A 19,654-nucleotide genomic window follows, 5' to 3' on the forward strand; every position below is an offset into this window, starting at 1 on the left:
CAGATAGTGTATCAGTTTAATGCACGAAATCACCGCCTGTCATACATATTATCATCCTCATTTTATGGATAAGCCTGAGAGAGGCTCGTGATCTCCCCAGAGTCATACAGTAAATGGAAAAGTTGGAATGCAAAGCACAGACTTCTGATTATAAGTCCAGGTTCTCTTTTCACTGTCCATAGTGGTAACGAGAAGATAGTTTGGGATTGCAGGCGTAAAAAGGTATAGTGTTGAGAGGTTTCGCCAACACCTATTGTTCTCCCCACCCCGCTTTTCTTCCCATTGTCATGCTATTGTGGGTGAGATGATACCTCCAGGGTTTGACTTCCATCTCCCTAATGGCTGATGAAGGAGCCCTGGTGGCAAAATGGCTAAACACTTGGCTGCTAATTGAAAGGTTGATGGTTTGAACCCATCAGCCACCCCTCTGGAGAAAAATGTGGTAGATTGCTTCCATAAAGAGTTACAGCTTTGGAAGCCCTATGGGGCAGTTCTACTCTGTCCTATAGGGTGGCTATGAGTCGCATTAGACTTGATAGCAATGGTTTAATGGCTAACGAAGGCGTCCTGGTGGCACAGTGGTTAAGCAAACCCATCCAGCTGCTTCGGAGGAGAAAGACCTAGCAATCTGCTGCCATAAAGATTACAGCCTAGAAAACCCTATGGGGCAGTTCTACTCAGGGCTTTGAACCAGTTCCTTCTGGTTTGAACCCCTGCTGAGAATTTGCATTTCCACCCCAGGTATATTGAATCAGAATCTACAGTTTAAGAAGATCCCCAGGTGATTCTTATGTATAATAAATTTCGAGAACCATTGCTCTATAGGGTCGCTATGAGTCGGAGTCCACTCGATGGCAGTGGGTTTGGTTTTTGGTTTGGGCTCTACTAGTGGTTCTCCCAATTGGTCCCTAACCAGAGTATTAGCACCACCTGGGAGCTTGTTAGAACTGCAAGTTCTCAGCATGAACAAACGAGTTTGAAGCCCTGGCTACTCTGTGACACAGGGTCACTGTGAGTCAAAATCTAACAACAGCAATGGCTAATGGTGTTGAGCGTCTTTTCATGTGCTTATTGGCCATCTGAATATCCTCTTTGGTGCTGTGTCAGTTCAAGTCCTTTGCCTGGTTTTTGATGGACACAAACTTGTTTTTTTGTTGTTAAGTAGTAGAAGTATTTTATATATTTTGGATATTAGAACCCTATTGGATATATGGTCCCTAAACATTTTCTTCCAATTTGTACGTTGTCTCTTCAGTTTTTCGATCAAGTTCTTTGATGAACAAAAGTATTAAACTTTTGTAAGGTCCCATTTTATCTATTTTGTCTTTTAATGCTTGTACATTTGTTGTCATATCTGATAGCCCACCCTAAAAACTAGGTCCCTAGTTTTCTTCTGAGAATTTTATGGTTTTAGTTTTCACACTTAGGTTGTCCTTTATCCGTTTTGGATTAGTTTTTGTGTGTGGTGTGAGATTTGGATCCTGATTCATTCTTCTGCATGTGGAAATCCAGTTTATTGAAGAGATTCTCCTTCCCCATTGAATGGGATTTCATTGATTATTTTTATTTCATCTGTGAGTTATCTACTTAAATCCTTTGCTCACTTTTTTATTGGGATTGTCTTTTTCCTTTTAATTCATAGAAATTATTTACATAACGCATATATGTTACTGGGTGGAAACCCCAGGTTCTTACTTGGTGTGACTTGTATTGGCCAATAAAGAAGAGACCGAGGTCTCTTGTACAATGAATTAGAGTCAGTTGGAGCTGTTGGTGCCAAGACTGCTTGCCAGGGGTGGGCAGGCAAGTTACTTTTAAAGGGCTTTGCAAGTAGGGAGTTCATACAAGTTACCTGGGCAGCGTTCTTAATCATACTACTCAGGCGCAGTGGGGTTTATCTATAACCTGCAAGCAAAAGCAGGATTCAAATGCAAAGGTGAGGGGGTGGGGGCAGGAAAGGAAAGGATTCTTTCAATACAAGACTGTAGGAGAGAATCCAGGTAAAGAATACAGCACTGTGGGGGCTCTGCCATTTAAGACCAGTGTCCCTTTTGAACTTTAGCCTGGCTCAGAATTGTTCAGTATGTTTTTGGGGAGGGGCAAATATTGGACCTAGGCCTTTCATTGTGGCTACTGACATCATGTTGATTTATAACTGACTGTTTAAAAGAGTGCCTTTTATGCCTTGTTTATGTGAATGTTTCCTTAAAATTTTTTTTTCCAGATTGTCTTAGCTATTGTCTTTATACCTCAGGGCCCAGTTGATGTGTCTTTATGAGTCTTTGTGAGTCCAACTCCAGCTGGGCCACGTTCTTTATGCTCAAGAACTGGGAATAATGGCTCCAATAAAAAATCTCCTAAATAATTTTTTTCTTTTCATTGGAATTTGGAGATATTGATACCTGGACTTAGTTGAGCCCTTAGATGGTGGCCATGGCAGGCTCTTTAAACTGAAGGTGCTGGTTTTCCACCCGATACCATCTGGTGCTTCACCAGGATCTTAAGAGTGAGCGATGTCAGTCGCATTGCCAAAGTGAGCAGACTCAGTATACATCAACATCTTAGCCCAAAGCCTTCTTTTGCCCTTTTGGGTGTGTAAGAGAGTGGAAGATGAATTTTATTATGCCTAATATTATCAGGATGCAGACTAAGAACAGTACTATCCCTTGCAGTAGTGATCTAGCCCCTGTTCTTGATGGTAACAACCAAATAAATCTGGTGTTTGTAAGGGTGTTACAGTGTAACCAGATAGCTTGCTGTGTGATTCTGTGTATATCCTGTTTTATGTCTCCTGTGTTATTTATCCAAATGCAACAAGAATTATTTGCTACTGCGGAGCCTATACTTGAGGTAATTAAAAAGCCTGAGGCTATTTTGTTATCTCACATCACCTTGGCTAGTGCAGTTAAAGATTACTGTTGGGTCTTTATCTTAATGGCAACTTCATCTGTTATTTGTCCCGAATGATTGATAAATTTCTAAAAATTTCTCCAATTCAACGATACCATAACTAGGAATTAAAGCTACCAGCCATACCCTAAGTGTTGGACCAACAGATTTCTATTTGACTGTCATTTTATAGTGTATCACAATTTAACATGACCTCTTCAATATTTACCAGTATTATTACTTTGAATATCCAAATTTTCAAAGTGCATTGCCCCTGCATTCACCAGTAATCTAAACAAGAGATTTTTCATGTAAACTCACTGTCAGTTGGAAAGGGATCATTTTAAACCAGTATAGGATCTACCACACACAAATTTTCTCTAGAGGAAACAGAAGGCATAGAAAAATCACATGTGACAACCAGATTTTCATTAGAGAATACATGGTCTAACACGATGATATAGAATGGACCTCTCCTCTTGGTGGTCTTCAGTTAATCTGTTTTAAAACATACTAAGTGTCCTTCTTGAGGGCAAGCTGTCCCTCCTTGGTCTACCTGTTAACAGTCATGGGTCACTTTCTCAGAAGCAGCAGTGCCACAAAACCTTTTATGAGAGAAGAACTTCTAATTCAGGAGTTATAATATCTAAACCCATTAGTTAAATAATTTAGGAGAAAGGAAAATGTTTTCTTGTATTTAGAAAGTAGGGCCTTAAAATATGAGCAGTATTCCCACATAAAACCCATAGTTTCCTTTTGTTTACTCAGTCTTAAATGTAGTTAATTTCTGTTCCATGTGTTTCTGGATCAGTCGCAGTCAGCTTTTTGCATAGGAGTTCTGGAAGTTTTATTCAGTCTAGTCACAGTTCTTTTGCAAGTCCAATATAGTCCATTTTTTTGTTGAGCTATTTTGGTCAAACGTTGTCAGCAGATCAGCAAAGTTTAAACTTATCTGCTGATGACAAAATTTAATATGGCCATGATTAACTTATAAAAATAATACTTTTCTAGTGAAATACTGGATAGAAATTAATTGCAAGCACAATGTAAAGGCCAGATAAAATCAGTTAAAAAAAAAACTTTAGATAAAAATATCTCTAAATATAACCATTAACCATATTTTTAAAGAGCTTCAGATATAATACGTAATAATCTTGAGGCATAATACTAGGATATACCAAGTCAGGCTATACCAAGATTATCAAATCTTTAAATACCTGGAGAGTAATAAAAGAAAACTTAATAGGTAAATGACGTGAATTCCTATCAGCTTTGATGAAGTTGTGACCAAGTTAGCAATTAAGAAATAACAATAAAATTATGACATAATATGCATTTACTGTCTAATATTAGCAAAAAACACAAGAGAAAATACACATAATTCTTAACCGAAAGAGAATCAGGTGGTTTTCTTGATTTTGACGGCATCTTACATGTAATTTATTAAATAAAACTTTTTAGCACTTTTCTTTTGTACAAATGTTTTTGTGGCTTTCCATGAAGTTTCAGAGTTGTCAGGATTTGATTATAGGTCACTGTGAAACAATACTTAAGTTATTTAACCAAGGATCTTAAAGTAAAAACCTTGGCTCTTTTTTTTTCCTGAAAACCATGCAGTTTGGTTTTTGGCTCAGGAATCTTACTCTATTGAGAGGCCAAACCTCTGCCTTGAAGGCAGATTATACAAAGAATAAATTAACCCTTCAACTCAGAAATACAAATAAAATTTTGTTATTTTAACAGCAGGAAACACAATTCTTTGTTTTATATTTTATTTAACATTAAAGCACCTAAAAATCTCATAAATAAAACCATTAAACTTTAGTCAGACAGATAAAACTTTTGACCACATCAAATAAATTTCTTTTTTAATAAACCTCTTAAACTTTGTCTTCGTTGTATACCTCTTATAGTGCATCCCTTTAAACGGCAAAAATAAACACTCAGCAGAGCCAGACATAGACACGTGTATCCTTTCTCTTGTGGCATAAAAAAACGAAATTATAAAAGCATGAATTATGACAAATATCTGTTAATTTAACATTCATAACGTATCTAAAAGATCTTAGAAATTATTTTAAGCCTGTATCCCGTAAAACATAACTGTTGCTGAAAGTCTGTTTCAACATTTTAAGTTTTCATTCAACTTTTACTGTTTCTCATATATTCTCAATCTAATTTTATCCCTTAAAGATTTTATCAAGTGGCTTTGGAAATCACAGAGCTTCTGTTTAACTTACAAATTCATTGATACGGATATAACGTTAAGTGTCTGGCTAGGGTTGGAAACATTTTCCCAGGCCATTTTAGGTGTGTCTCATTGTGATTTCTATTTGACCTTGGAGACTGTGGGCTGGGGAACCTTGATGTTATGGCACCTTCCTTATTTTTGATTCAGGGTAGAAGGCAAGATTAGGCCATTCTGATTTGTTGACATATGTTTAAATTGATCTAGGCATTTTACTCTATGGGGCAGTTCTACTCTGTCCTATAGGGTCACTATGAGTCGGAATCGACTCGAGGGCACTGGGTTTTTTTTTTTTTTTTTAAAACTACCTAGTAAATACCAAAACTATTTAGCAGTTTTATAAATGAATCCATCAGTTCTTGGCTAGTGAGACTGTGGTGGGGGGAGGAGTTATCCCAATTCATTTACATATGTTTAAATTGAACTAGGCATTTTGAAAGGCAAAAGATAACTTATTTCTTCCCTTTTATTATTTTCTCTGAAAGCAGTTTTGTCTGTATCACAACCTTTTACCTACCCAGTAGATACCAAAGCCCTTTAGCAGTTTTTTTCTAGGCTTGCCTCCTTTTTCGTACTCTGGAACTGTTAGTTTTACTTTAAAACAAAGTTATCCTTTTTTCTTTAAATAAAACACATTTCATATAATGTCTAAAGGCCTAAGTTACTTAGAAAGGCTTTGCTTTTATGATTGACTTAAACATAGTTTTCCAGTAAAGCTACTAAAAATCTAAATCATAAGACAGACATAAGACACAGTTTTTCTTGATTGAGGAAAGAACTGAGATTCTAAGATGACCTTACAAAAAACAGCAGTCCTCAGCCATAGCCTCCAACCTTTTACAAAACAGAAGCTTAGACATAACTCTCTAGACCAGAAGCAAGCTCTCAGAACAAAAAGAGACAGAAAGTCCATATAAACTCACTGAATAATACCAAACAACACAAAGATACAGGGATTCTAGTTTCCTAAAGTGTATATAAGCAATTTTTGGTAAGATCAACTCAATTTAACAGAAGTAACAGATTTTAGATAAAGCCTATTAACTTGCCAGAGTATCAGATGGAGGAATACTGTTGTGATTCTTTAATGAGAAACTATCATAAAACCGGGATGGAGCCACCATTTTTCCTTGCAAAATTTAGCAAAACAGAGCACTATATCTTCCAGGTTTTCTCTGAGCCACAAAAAGAAACCTAACAAGGAACGCCCCTGGATTTGGACAGTGTTTTCCTTAGACCAATATGTACCTTTGTTGTGCAAGCGTTTGCTTGTGGGTGGCAGGCATCCTAGTGCTGTAGTCTGTTTCTTGACCACCTTATCCTGTTATGAGAGTCTTTAACGCTTGTGATGAGCACCAGCAACCACCCTAATGGCTTTTACTGGTCCATCCGTGCCCAAATTTTTGCGGTTTATTGTGGCCCAGAGCGCTTTGAAAATAGAATTATCTCTTTAATGTTTCAAATGCCCGAATCTGAACACAAAGTGCAGTTCACCAAGAGTTACTAGACACTACTCTTAAACAAACGATCAAGCAGTAAGCTAAGATTCTCCTTAATTAAACAACCGGTTTTTCAAACAGATATGCTGAACAAAACTTAAGAAAACATGAGAAAAAGAACAAAAAGAATAAACATGAGAAAAAGAACAAAGAAAAAGCTCCTTTTCTGAGAGCAATCACCGCGTCTTTGTCGATGGGACATGGGATGTGAATGCTTGGGACCTCTCTTTTTGCCGGCTTCTGCTCCGAAGTCCAGATCTCCTCGAGGCTGACTGGATTCGTCGCTTTAGAATCCCTGCAGCAACTAACTCTTGTAGGGTGAAAACACCACAAAGTTTAGTAAAGCAAAAAGAAAGATTTTATTCGGCATATATATAAAAAAGGCAAAAGTAGGAAAGGGACAAGCATGCTCTGCTGCCAGAACCATGTCTGTCCAAATCCCTGTTCACAGTTCTTAAGGGTACATCTTAGCAGGCAGTATTTTGGGATCCTTTGAATGTTCTATGTTCTCTAGATATACTTGCACACTCACACAACCTAACCTGGTTCACCACCTTAACAGGTACCTGAGCCTTTTACGCCCTCAGTGGTCAATTCCTCCCTCTTCTTGGGACTCTTCTAAGGCCTTTCCTAGGAATTACTGTGTTATTTTCCAAATAACCTCAGATTCCCAATGCCCTCAACGGCCAATTTCTTCTGCTTCTTGGGACTCTTCTAAGGCCTTACAAAAAAAGTCAGGTGCGTTTCATGTCTCTCACAGAGCTTTCGTTTTACCTAGGCACTTAACAAAAAACCCAGGTGCATTTCATGTCTCTCACAGAGCTATCATTTTACCTAGGCACTTACCAAAAAACTCAGGTGTGTTTTATGTCTCTCAAAGCTATCATGTTTTTTGGTTCGGTGGGAGAAGGGCATGGTGGTCCGCTTTCATTGCTGCTCCAAGGTCTCCAGGAGAAATCTCCTGGTGGCTCCAGACAAAGGGGTTGTTCTGTTTCCGATCCACCTCAGGTACCTAGCAGATGGCTCCTGGCTGGCTTGCCAGAAATGTTACTGGGTGGAAACCCCAGGTTCTTTACTCAGCATGACTTGTATTGGCCAATAAGTGAGAGACCAAAGTGGGAGAACAGGAAAGGCACCTTTATTTCGTTATACAAGGAAATGGAGTCAGTTGGAGCTGTTGCTGCCAAGACTGCTTGCCAGGGGTGGGCAGGCAAGTTACTTTTAAAGGGGTTTAAAAGTAGGGAGTTATACAGGTTATGGCAGCAACAGTCTTAATCATACTGTGCAGGGGCAGTGGGATTTATGTATAACCTCTAAGCAAAACCCAGAACCCCAGTGTCGTAAGCAAAAGCAAGTTTCAAATGCAAAGCTGAGGGGGCAGGTGGGAGTGGGGCAATAAAGGGAAGGATTTTTCAATACAACACTGTAAGGGAGGAAGCCAGGTAAAGAATACAGCACCGTGGGGGCTCTGCCTCATGTATGTCCCATGCAGTTACTTAGGGACTCAGTTTCCTTCCATTTTGTTTCTTCACCATCCCTTATTGGCAAACTAAGGCCAGTTGGCCTGCAGCCTATTTTTGTACGGCCCTCAAGCAAAGGAGTTTCTTTTTTTTTTTTTAAACATATTTAAAGGGATTAAGAAATGTGAGAGTGACTATATATGGCCCAGAAAGTCTAAAATTTTGACTCTCTGGCCCTTTATAAAAAATAAAAATATGCAGACCCCTGCCTTAGGGCATTGTCCTGATCTGAATGGTGGTTATCTGTGACTTCCAGCTCAGGGGAAGTAGAAGTCCCTGGCAAAGCATTTTCTTTTAAACAAGTGATTTGAAAATTGTACACATCACTTTTGCTCACCTTCCATTGACAAGACCTTAGTCACACAGCCACACCTAATGTAAAGGAGGCTTGTAAGTATCATGTGTACTGAGTAGCTATGTGTCCAGAAGTAGGGGAGAATAGACCGGGGAGAACAGCCAACAGGTTGCCACAAAGGGACTTTGATTAACTGCTGTATCACTAAGAATAGTGCTTGGCACATAGGAGATGCTAACACACACACACACACACACACACACTAACACACACACACACACACAGAGTTAGTTTAATGAATAAACTAATCTCCACCCCTCCCCCACCCCCGTTAGTCTTTTAACTTTGTTTATTGTACTCTTGCCTGTGTTTAGTGAAAACTGGAGATGAATGCTTCAGCTAGCATTTCCCTGTTGGAGGCAGTAACGAAGTCAGGAATGCCTTTTATGTACTCCCTGTTTGCTTTTTCCTAACCTAGTCCACTCTTCTAGCCTTAGGGATGTCTGTTTGGCTGGAGATAAAAATTGCAGACGGAGAGTGTAAAAGCAATGAGGGTAGAGGTAGATTAACATGGGATTTTCATGGCTGTAGTTTTTTGGATTTTTTATTGAACCATATGTAACTGCCATGTGTTTCTTTTTAGGTGGGATGCAGCCCCGCTTACATCTGTCGCCCACATTAGCTCTCCTCTCTTCCCAGATCGTCCAGTTGACTTTAGTTGCAGCTAAGGGTTCACCTGTAGTTACACCTTACAGGTGAATCCTTGGCCAACAGCAGTGACAACGGGGCAGGCAAAGCTACCGAGATCCTTTAATTGTCTCTCCAGCAAGCCCACAGCATACTTGCACTTCCCTCAGCCCTTTATGTCTCTTACCTTGGGGTATTTTAAGGGTTTTGACCAGAAAATTGGTCTGTTTACTTTTTTAGGAGTACCCTCCCTTGCTTGTGATTATTTTTGAGCTGCCCTACTCTTATCACTTTTCTGTCGCTTTACTTCTATTTTGGTTTATATCCAGAGTTTTCTCTAGTCTTTGTGCTTTGATATTCTCCTTTCCTGTTTTATAGCTACGAAAATCAGTGGGATTTTGAGAGGGAAGGAGAATTAAGAAGTAAACACACATCTTCAGTTTTCTGTCTGGAACCAGAAGTAGATTTGCATGAAAAAATAATCATGGCTCTAGAGGGAGAGAAGGTTGAAAGAGGGCAAGTATGGGTACAGGGAAACCAGTAAGCAAAATATCAGCAATTATTGAATCAAGAACAACTTGACCATCTCTCATATAGAGTAGTGTAAAATTTAAGGTAATTTTCGTATTTAAGTACTATTTGTTCTTACACAAGTATTTTCTCATTTAATCATCACAGCTCTGTGACGTAGGCAGGATGTTTTAAAGATTAGGAAACAGGTATCAAATTGGGGACCAGCCCAAAGTCACAGTGCCCTGGTTCTCTGACTTTACACTACTGCCTCTAAGTCAGAAAAGGGCTCAGCCCTCCTGTTACCTGCCCTTTTTGTATGGGTGATAAAGGGACCTTTTATGTTAGACTAAGGATTTTTTGTTGACTATAAGAACTTATCAAAGTTTAAAAGCTGAGCATTGACAGGATCAAATTTCTGTTCAGGGGAATGACTGGCAGACTGGACATTGAAATAGAGGGAAAGAGACTGGAGAAAAGGATACTGATAAATGAGCCCTGCAGCAGTTTTGGGAAAAGACAGAAGTGTCAAGAGTATGTCACAGGAATTTTCAGGGTAGAACATAAAGGATTTAGTGGATCATTGGGTTTTGTCTTGAACAGCTGGGTATTATTTGTTGAGTAAAATTAATTACAGTTCATATAAATGTTGTGTGGGTCCTCAGGGGAGCCTAAGGAAACAGCATTTAAGCTGAATTTGATATTGTAGAATCGGTTAGTTTATTAGTAAACTGCGCATAAATGGTGACATTAATGAAATTAATAACTTCTCTGTTTAATCAGAGTAAAATGTATTTATTTTTTCTCTTCAGTTGGAAGACGCTGGTTCAAGTAGTTTAGATAATCTACTAAGCAGATATATCTCAGGCAGCCACTTACCCCCACAGCCTACAAGCACCATGAATCCTTCCCCAGGACCCTCTGCCCTGTCTCCCGGATCATCAGGTAAAGCAAACTACCTCATTATTTCTTTAGCACCTTAAAAAAAAAGGTATCTCCTAGTATCAGAGAATGTTTTTTTTCCAATTATTCTAATTATTTTAGTTCAAATATTGTTGGAAGTCTTCAGCTACTTAGACATAATGTTTATATATATCTGTAATCTACGCTGTTCAGAAGTTTAAAGTACTCCTCCCACGTCACCCCCTGCAGGCCATTTTCACGTTCTTTGCCGGGTTTGTAGATGCATATACTTCCCGTATCTTATTTTTACAATACAGATGGTCAGTTGAACAGTTGTTTGGTTTCAACCCAACTTTAAAACACTGTGTAAAATAATGCTGTTAAAAACGTTGTTTAAAACTCTTTAGTTACCATTGGATTAACGGTATACCAACCATTTTTATGCCTCTGGACCTCATAGGTAGTACGTTACTCTGGTTCTAATGCAGTTAGTGGCAAGGTGGCTCCCTTTTGAAATTCGTGAAGCTCAGCAGACCAGAGTTGGAGCCTTGTGTAGGATGAGCGTTCTATTAGGTGATGCTTCCTGGATGTGTTAGTTTTGTAAACTTCTGCCTTTTTTTCCTATATTTTTGTGAGATAATGCTAAACATAGTTATGGCTTTCCTATGTGATAGTTAGGAAGTCCTGATGGGTTTATTTTGGTTTTCTGTGTCATATTTGGAAAACCAGAGTTTCCTCATGTAATCTAGTGAAAAGGTGCCCACAATAAGTTATATATCTAGTTACCATTGGTATATAGTCATGCCATATGTTGGTGGCATCACCTTATTGGTGGCTTGTATTACCAGATCATATTTCTCAAAATCCATATTCCTTTTGCCATTGAATCAATTCTGATTCACAGTGACCGTATAGGACAGAGTAGAACTGCCTCATTGATTTCTAAGGAGCGACTGGTGTATTCGAACTGCAGACCTTTTATTTAGCAGCCAAGCTCTTAACTACTGCGCCAACTAAAAATCACACTGAATTAGTAAGCATGCATTCAGATTTTGAAAACACTTGCCATTAAAAAAAAATTTTTTTTAATACAGTAACGAAAGGGTTAAAAAAAAATAAAAGAATTGAGGAAAGGCAAGTAAATTTTCAGATTGCAGTTTTAAAACAAAAACCTAAATTTACTGGTATCTATCAAAATTTGACTAATCATGTCCATTAGATGCAGATTCTTTCTGAAAGCCCAGTTGTCTTATTAACCCTGTTGCCAGCTGATTCAGTTGGGACTCTCTTAGGAATTAATGACTGAAGCAATTCCAAACAGGTTGATAGTTCAGAAATGGTTAAGGAATATATTTTTCTGATGTAGATTAAATGTTATTTCTCAGTGAAACAGACCACCTGATTATTTCTAGAGGAAGAGTAGTTTGAATTTAAATATGGGTTTTGGCTAAGATGCATCATTAATGTATTTTTAAGTCACGTAATTTTTGAGCTTTAATGGAATTATTCCAGGACTTCTGAAAGAAGGAATAATTAATGGAAATCTAAATATGATATTTAACCAGGTGATTGCAGAGTGGCAGGCAGCTTTGTCTTTTCTGACAGTGTTCATTGACTGGCTAGTGTTGCTCTGAGAAGGATTCTGAGGTAGTGTCTGGGGTCATCTGAGAGAAAACGGTGGTTGATGTCTGCCAATGGTTACACATGCCATCCTGACCTAAGGGCTGGGTCTGATTACCAAGACTTGCTGAACTGGGTTATGATAATCTTGAATTCTGTAACTAGTAGGTATAATTCTGGTTATGCGTGTACGCATGCACTGATCCTCATTTTGATTTATTATTTTTCAGGTTTATCTAATTCTCACACACCTGTGAGACCCCCTAGTACCTCTAGTACTGGCAGTCGAGGCAGGTAAGTGTTACATTATTGATAACTAATATTTTTCCTTTTTATTATGGAAAGGGTCAAATACTTTTTAAGAATAGTACGTTATAATGAGTCCACATATACTTACCACCTGCCTTCAACAATTATAATGTTATGTCCAATATTATTCCTTCAATATTCCCACCCATATTCCTCTGCTCTGGAGTATTTTGAAGCAAATCTCAGATACCAGATTATTTCACTTATTACTACTTTGGAATGGTGGCAGAGTGATCAAGAGCTTAGGCTGCTCACCCAAAGGTCGGCAGTTCAAATCCTCCAGCCACTTCTTCGAAACCCTATGAGACAGTTCTACCCTGTCCTGTAGGGTCGCTATGAGTTGGAATTGACTCGACGACATGCAACAACATGTATTGCTTAAAGGTAAGGATTTAAAAAAATACACAACAGAAACATTATCACACCTAAAAAAGTTAATCATAATTCTTTAATACCAGTAAACATCCAGGTGCAGTTCTTCTTCTGCCTTTTTTTTTTTTTTAAACAAATGGTTTGTTTGAAACAGATTCAGATAAGCTGTATACATTGCCTTCAGCTGATATATTTACATCAAAATATCTTCTCCTTCAATAATTGATTCAGTGAAGAAATGTAATTATTTGTCCTGTAGAATTTTCCCCATCTCTCCATCTTGTCACTTAAATATCCTGTCTCCTGTACTTTATATCCATTGGTATTTATATAAGGAGGTTTGATCAGACTCAGGTTAGATTTTGAGAGAGGAGAGGCAAGAATACATCATTGGTGGTAGCGTATACTTCTGTCGGGGGCACATAATGTCTGGTTATCTTTGTGTGACACCCACCACTGATGGTCATTGACTAGATCTTTATTTTGTTAGAGGTTGGAAAATGATATTTTAATTACTGTATCGTTTCTTCTTTGTTAATTATTAGTTTAGAATACTTCTATAAAGTATACATTCTTATTATTCAGTATTTGATTATAGGAAAGCCAATATAAATACTTGATTTTTTCCCCCTTTATTTACCTGTTTTCATAATGATAGCCTGATTTACAGCATCCTCCAAGGTTGGCAGATGAGTTTTATTATCTTCATGAACTCAGATATTTAAACATTTTTACATAGTTTAATCCATAATAGATGTTATTTTTATTGATGCTTACATTGTTCCAGCTTTGACCTTTTAGAACTTTTCCAAGTTGGCTCCTTAGTCATTTTTTTTTTCTAATTAATTGATTTTTTGGAAAATTGTGGTAATTATCCTTAATCCTATTGATAAAACATTTGTAGTCTTTGAAAGCTTCCTTGTTTTCTAGTATGAGATGATATTCCAGGTTTATCTTGTATGTTTCCTGCCTCAAACCTAGAATCACCCATGTCTCCTAGAAATCATGGTCATGTTAGAGAGGAAATGGTGTTTGGAGACAATCTTCTGGGGCACTCATTGCTGCTGAATCAGTCATTGTTTCTAGGCTTTTTTGGAGCTAAGAAAGAGGGGTATGTATAATTTAAGATAAAGTACAATCAATGTTGGCTATTTTTTACTCTTTAATTTGGATAATGGAAGAAAGATTTTAAGAAAGTTATATGAATGTTTTTTGTTTGTATGTATATGTATATATATATATATATATATATATGAAGTCTGAAGACTGGTCCTACTAAATGCTTGCTTGACTTTTTATAATTATACTTCAAATAATCAGTGCTTTTAGAAGGACAGTACAGATTGAGTGAAAAAGGTGTTCATTCTTAGCAATAGAATCTTTAAAGTTATTCACTTCTTTTGACAGCAGTTTTGCTTTGTGCTCTAGATAGAACTGATTAGTCATACCTGTCTGCTTATCCTGTCATTACCTATCTTAGCCTGGGCACTCTAGAGGAGCAAAACTAGTGAAAAGCTTATATAAATATATATAGGGAGAAATTTTCTTCAAGAAAATGGCTCATGCAATTGTGAGGAAATGGCTTACATCATTGTGGGTGCTAGCAAGTCCTCAATCCATGGGTCAGGCGACAGGCTGAAGATTTCTGCTGGCTCATGTGTTTGCAGGGACTGACAAACCCAAAATCTGCAGGCCAGGTGGCAGGCTGGATACCTTTGTTGGCTCACAGGATTGTGGGAGTAGGCGAATCTAAAATCTGCAGGTCAGGTGGCAGGTCGGAGACTTCTGCAGGCTCATGTTCCAAGAATCAGAGGTTAGGTGACAAGACGAGTTGAAGGCCAAGAAAGAGAGTGAGGTCTGCCAGAACATCCATTTATATACTGAAGGCAGGCTATACCCGCAAGAAGACTCCCCTTTCAACTGATTGGCTGCTCACATCAGATCACAAACAAAATGGATGGTGATTACATAATGTCTGCCAAACCACGGAGAATCATAGCCTAGCCAAGTTGACATATAACGTTAACCGCTGGAGTCCCCCTCTTGGTAGCTGACACCTATACACATCTCCTTAAACCTTACATAATCACTAAATAAAGGCAGTTACGAAGTCATACTTGTGCCTAACATGATACAACTAATGTGTACAACCAAAAACACACTAGCACCTTTTGCATCTTGTATTTTTAATAAATAATGGCATAAGGGAGGGAAGAAAACAAACATATTTGCTATATATGTACACATACACAAGTATAACAAAACAAGGAGGAAATACTCGTTACAGTCCTCATTTATATAACTGGTTATGTGGTTGTAGCTATTATTTAGAGCTACCTTCTTCCGTAACCCATTCTGTATTCCCTTTGCCCTCAGCAAACACCTCAGCTGGTTGTGGTTCTTTGCCTGGTGGGGTGACCCAGTCCTTCATTCCTGAAGGGTCTGGGCCATTAATAAGTTATGTTTGGATTGGATTGCTAGAAGTTTTCCATTGACTTTAATCACAGGGCACGGTAGTACTAAGAGGTGCACTGAGGCAACTCCTTTATTCTAGAGATACTCTTCTTTACCTCCGTTATGTACTATCAATCTGATTTCCCCTTGGTAATCAGGATTAATTACACCTGCCAACAGGATAATTCCCTTCTTGTTGATCCAGAGGCATGAGGAGCCCAAAGTGGCCATGTGGCATTCTTAAACTTTCAGTTCAGTGGAATGAGTGTTGTTTCCTAGTGAGAGCATGCCTACCCTTGGAACTAAGACCCCTGTACCCACAGAGCATATGGTTGTGAGAATGGGAAGCAAAAATTTTGCAAGTGGGTCACTAGGGTAATAATGAATGGTGCCACTCCCATTACTACTCCTTGATTGCTGGACCCATGAATCCTGGCTATGAGAGAAATGGGACCATATATTGGACACTGGTTTACAGCATATACAGCCTCCTGGAGAACATTGCCCTGGCCCTGCAAGGTATTACCACTTAGCTGATACTGTAATTGGGTCTTTAAAATGCCATTCCATTGTTCTGTCAAGCCAGCTGCTTCAGGATGATGGAGAACATGGTAAGACCAGTGAATTCCACGAGCATGGACCCATTGCGGCACTTCATGTGCTGTGAAGTGAGTTCCATGATCCAAGACAGTGCTGTGTGGGATACCATGATGGTGAGTAAGGTATTCTGTAAGTCTATAGATGGTAGTTTTGGCCGAAGTATTGCATGCAGGGGAGGCAAATCTGTATCCAGAGTAAGTATCTATCCCAGTGAGAACAAAACTGCTCTTTCCATGATGGAAGCAGTCCAGTGTAACCAACCTGCCACCAGGTTGCCGGCTGATCACCTTGAGGAATGGTGCCATATCAGGGACTTGGTGATGGTCTCTGGTGAGGGCAGATTGAGTACTCAGCAGTGGCTGTATCCAAGTCGGCCTTGATGAATGGAAGTCTATGTTGCTGAGCACATGCATAACCTCCTCCCCTCCCCCAATGACCACTTTGTTTTTGAGCCCATTGGGCAATGTCAGAAGTAGTTAGGGAAAGAGTCTAACTATGGTATACCACAGAACACATCGTTCTTTCCACTTGATTGTGAAAATCTTCCTCTGCCAACATTACCCTTTGGTGAGCATTCATAGGAGACACAAATATCTTTACGTCTTTGGTTCATTCAGATAGGTCTGTCCACATACCTCTTCCCCATAGCTCCATGTCACCAATTTTCTGGTCATCTTCCTAACAAGTCCCTAACCATTCAGTCAAGCTGTTGCCCACACCCTATGAGTCATTATGCTGTCACACATCTGGCCATTTCTCCTTCTAAGCAAAATGAACAACCAGGTGCACTGCTTGAAATTCTCCCCACTGCGAGGATTTCCATTTACTGCCATCCTTCAGGGAATTGCCAGAAAGGGGCTGCAGTGCTGCTGCTGTCCACTTTGGTGTGGTGCTTGAATATCATGTAGAACCATCTGTAAAATCACCAAGCAGGAGTTTTCCGTCAGCTGATTGTAAGGAACTTCCCGTGAGGCCGTAGGTGCAGACTGGGAGAGGGAAGGTAATGTGGCAGGAGTGAGGGCCATTGGCATTTGGGTCACTTTCTTACATAACTTCCTTGTGGCTTCAGGTTCTGCTCAAGCCCGATCTCTTATGTATGACTTGCATTTAATGATGAAGTGCTGCTGTGCACATCAAACTTTATGACTCTCTGGGTCAGACGACACCCAGTTCATGATGGGCAGTTCAGGCTGCAAAGTAACTTGGTTGCCCCTGGTTAAGCAGTCATTCTCTACTAAGGCCCAGCAACAAGCCAAAAACTTTTTCAAAAGGAGAATAGTTATCTGCAGAGGATGGCAGGGCTTTGTCCCCAAATCCTAAGGGTCTGCACTGTGATTTACTAATAGGGGTCTGCCAGAGACTCCAAACAGCTTGTATGTGCCACTGACACTTCAGGCACCATTGGATCAGCCAGATCATATGGCTAAAGTGGCAGAACAGTTTGCATGCCAGCCTGGACCTGTTGCAGAACACTTTCTTGTTCTGGGCACCACTCGAAACTAGCAGTTTTTTTGAGTCACTTGATAAATAGGCTGAAGTAGCATGCCCATATGAGGGGTATGTTGCCTCCCAAATCCAAAGAGTCTCACAAGGCATTTTGCCTCCTTTATAATTGAAGGAGGGGCCAGATGCAATATCTTATCCTTCACTGTAGAAGAAATATCTCGACATGCCCACACCACTGGACCCTTAGAAATTTTACTGAGGCAGATGGTGCCTGAATTGTTGTTGGGTTAATTTATTACCCTCTAGTACACGAATGTTTTACCAGTAAGTCCAGGATCATTGATACTTCTTCCTTACTAAGTCCAATCAGTATAGTGTCATCAGTGTAATGGACCAGTGTGATGTGTTATGTCAGGGAAAGGTGATCAAGGTCCCTGTGGACTAAATTAAGACATAGGGCTGGAGAGCTGATATTTCTCTGGGGTAGTACAGTGAAGGTATATTGTTAGCCTTGCCAAGTAAAGGAATACGGCTTCTGACGATCTTTAGAAACAGGGATGGAGAAAAAGACATTGGCAAGATGAGTAGCTGCACACTGGGTATTAATTTGTGTTAATTTGCTCAAGCAATGAAACCACATTTGGAACAGTAGCCACAATTGGAGTCACCACCTGGTTAAGTTTTCAGTAATCCACTGTCATTTTCCAAGATCCATCTGTTTTCTGCCCAGGCCAAATAGGTGAATTGAATGGGGATGTGGTAGGAATCACCACCCCCTTGATGATGGCAAGTCCTCGATGGTGGCAGTAATCTCTGCAAACCTTCCAGGAATGCAATATTTATTGCTTTTCATTTACTATTTCCCCAGATGGGGGCAGTTCTAATTAATGGCTTCTGCTTGGCCTTTTCTACTATGACAGCCTTTATTCTGCATGTCAGGGATCCACATGGCAGTTGTGCCAGTTGATGAGTATGTCTATTCCAGTTATGTATTCTGGAACTGGGGAAATCACTACCGAATTGGTTTGGGGACCCACTGTGAGGTGGACCTGAGTTTGTCATCGTTGTTACTAGGTGCCGTCAAATTGATTCCAACTCATACTGACCCTATAACCTGACTGCCATACACCCCTACTCTGACTAGTGGGCCACAGTGACATTTTGGGTCTCATGGAATTAGTGTCAGTTCCGAGCCAGTGTTCAGTAATCCTTAAAAAGTCTGATTATTTCCTTTCCTCCAATGAACAGTAACTTGTAAAAGGCTGTAGACCCCTTTGTGGAAGACTGAGTGAAATACTGACAGTATAAATTTCTGGCAGTGTAGTGGGGTTCTTCTTCAAAGGGATCTGGCCTTCCCTTCATTCAAGGGGTTGTGGGTCTGTAAACTCACTCAAGCCTGGGAATTGATTGAGGAGCTGTGACTCACTATTTTGGTGATTCAAGTTAGACTGCTCTTCACCTGACCTCCTATTCTTATGCTTGTATAGATCAAGTAAACATTTAGTAGGTTTCCCATCCTAGAGGCACCATGACTAAGTAGCCAGTGCCATAAGTCCATGTGAAGTGAGACTATTCTAATTATTGCTTTGACTCTGCTGCCTATTACAGTAACCACACCCACCTTGTCTTTGGTGATTAAGTGCCACCCCTTGGCCTCTGGTACCCCATGATTCAGTCATTCTGTATTGTAGCTAGGTGTCTTAATTCAGTTAGGGCAGTTTCCACTGTAATGTCTGACCTACACAGAAGAGGAATCACAGTAGTCTTCAGGGTTGCTGGGACTCTCTTCAAAACTTTATTCCTCACAGTTATGTTGAAAGGTCAGTTCTGACATTTCAACCTCATTTAGTATAGGCCACCTCTTGCTCCACTTTTCAGTCAACCAACCGAATAAACTATTAGATTGTTTTTTATTCTCTTGCACTGACACGTTGAATGAAGAATTTCTGTGTACTGGGACCCATCAATAAAGTCAGACTGCACTATTATTACACACCCTTAACAGCCATTCCCATACATATTCCCCAAGTTTGTTTTTGTAATTATTAGAAAAATTGAGCAGTTCTTTTGAAGTGTAGCGTACTGCCTCATGGGTTACACTTTGTATGTTAAGTCTAGTTTTAGGCCTAGAAACAAAAATGGTCCTGGGGACATTCAGCAATGGCTTGCAAGGCATATGTCCAAGGCAACTCCTCAGACAAGGACTCTTTAGACACAGATAGGTTAATCTCATCAGGTGGAGGTAGAAAGAATGTTTTTTCTGGGGAAGGTGGCTTAACAGACAAAGCTGGATTAGTCTCTT

General features: G+C 39.5%; 1 protein-coding gene across 2 annotated transcripts in view; it reads left to right on the top strand.

Annotated features, from left to right (window-relative positions):
* Positions 1–19,654, top strand: part of TRIM33 (tripartite motif containing 33) — a 135,491-nt gene that overhangs the window by 101,732 nt on the left and 14,105 nt on the right. For both annotated transcript variants that reach the window (XM_049880019.1, XM_049880018.1), the window contains exons 12-13: positions 10,461–10,593; positions 12,402–12,465. In XM_049880019.1, coding sequence (XP_049735976.1) covers positions 10,461–10,593; positions 12,402–12,465 — 197 coding nt within the window. The remainder of the gene's footprint in view (positions 1–10,460; positions 10,594–12,401; positions 12,466–19,654) is intronic.

The sequence above is a fragment of the Elephas maximus genome, chromosome 3, assembly GCF_024166365.1.
Source record: "Elephas maximus indicus isolate mEleMax1 chromosome 3, mEleMax1 primary haplotype, whole genome shotgun sequence".
NCBI lineage: Eukaryota > Metazoa > Chordata > Mammalia > Proboscidea > Elephantidae > Elephas > Elephas maximus.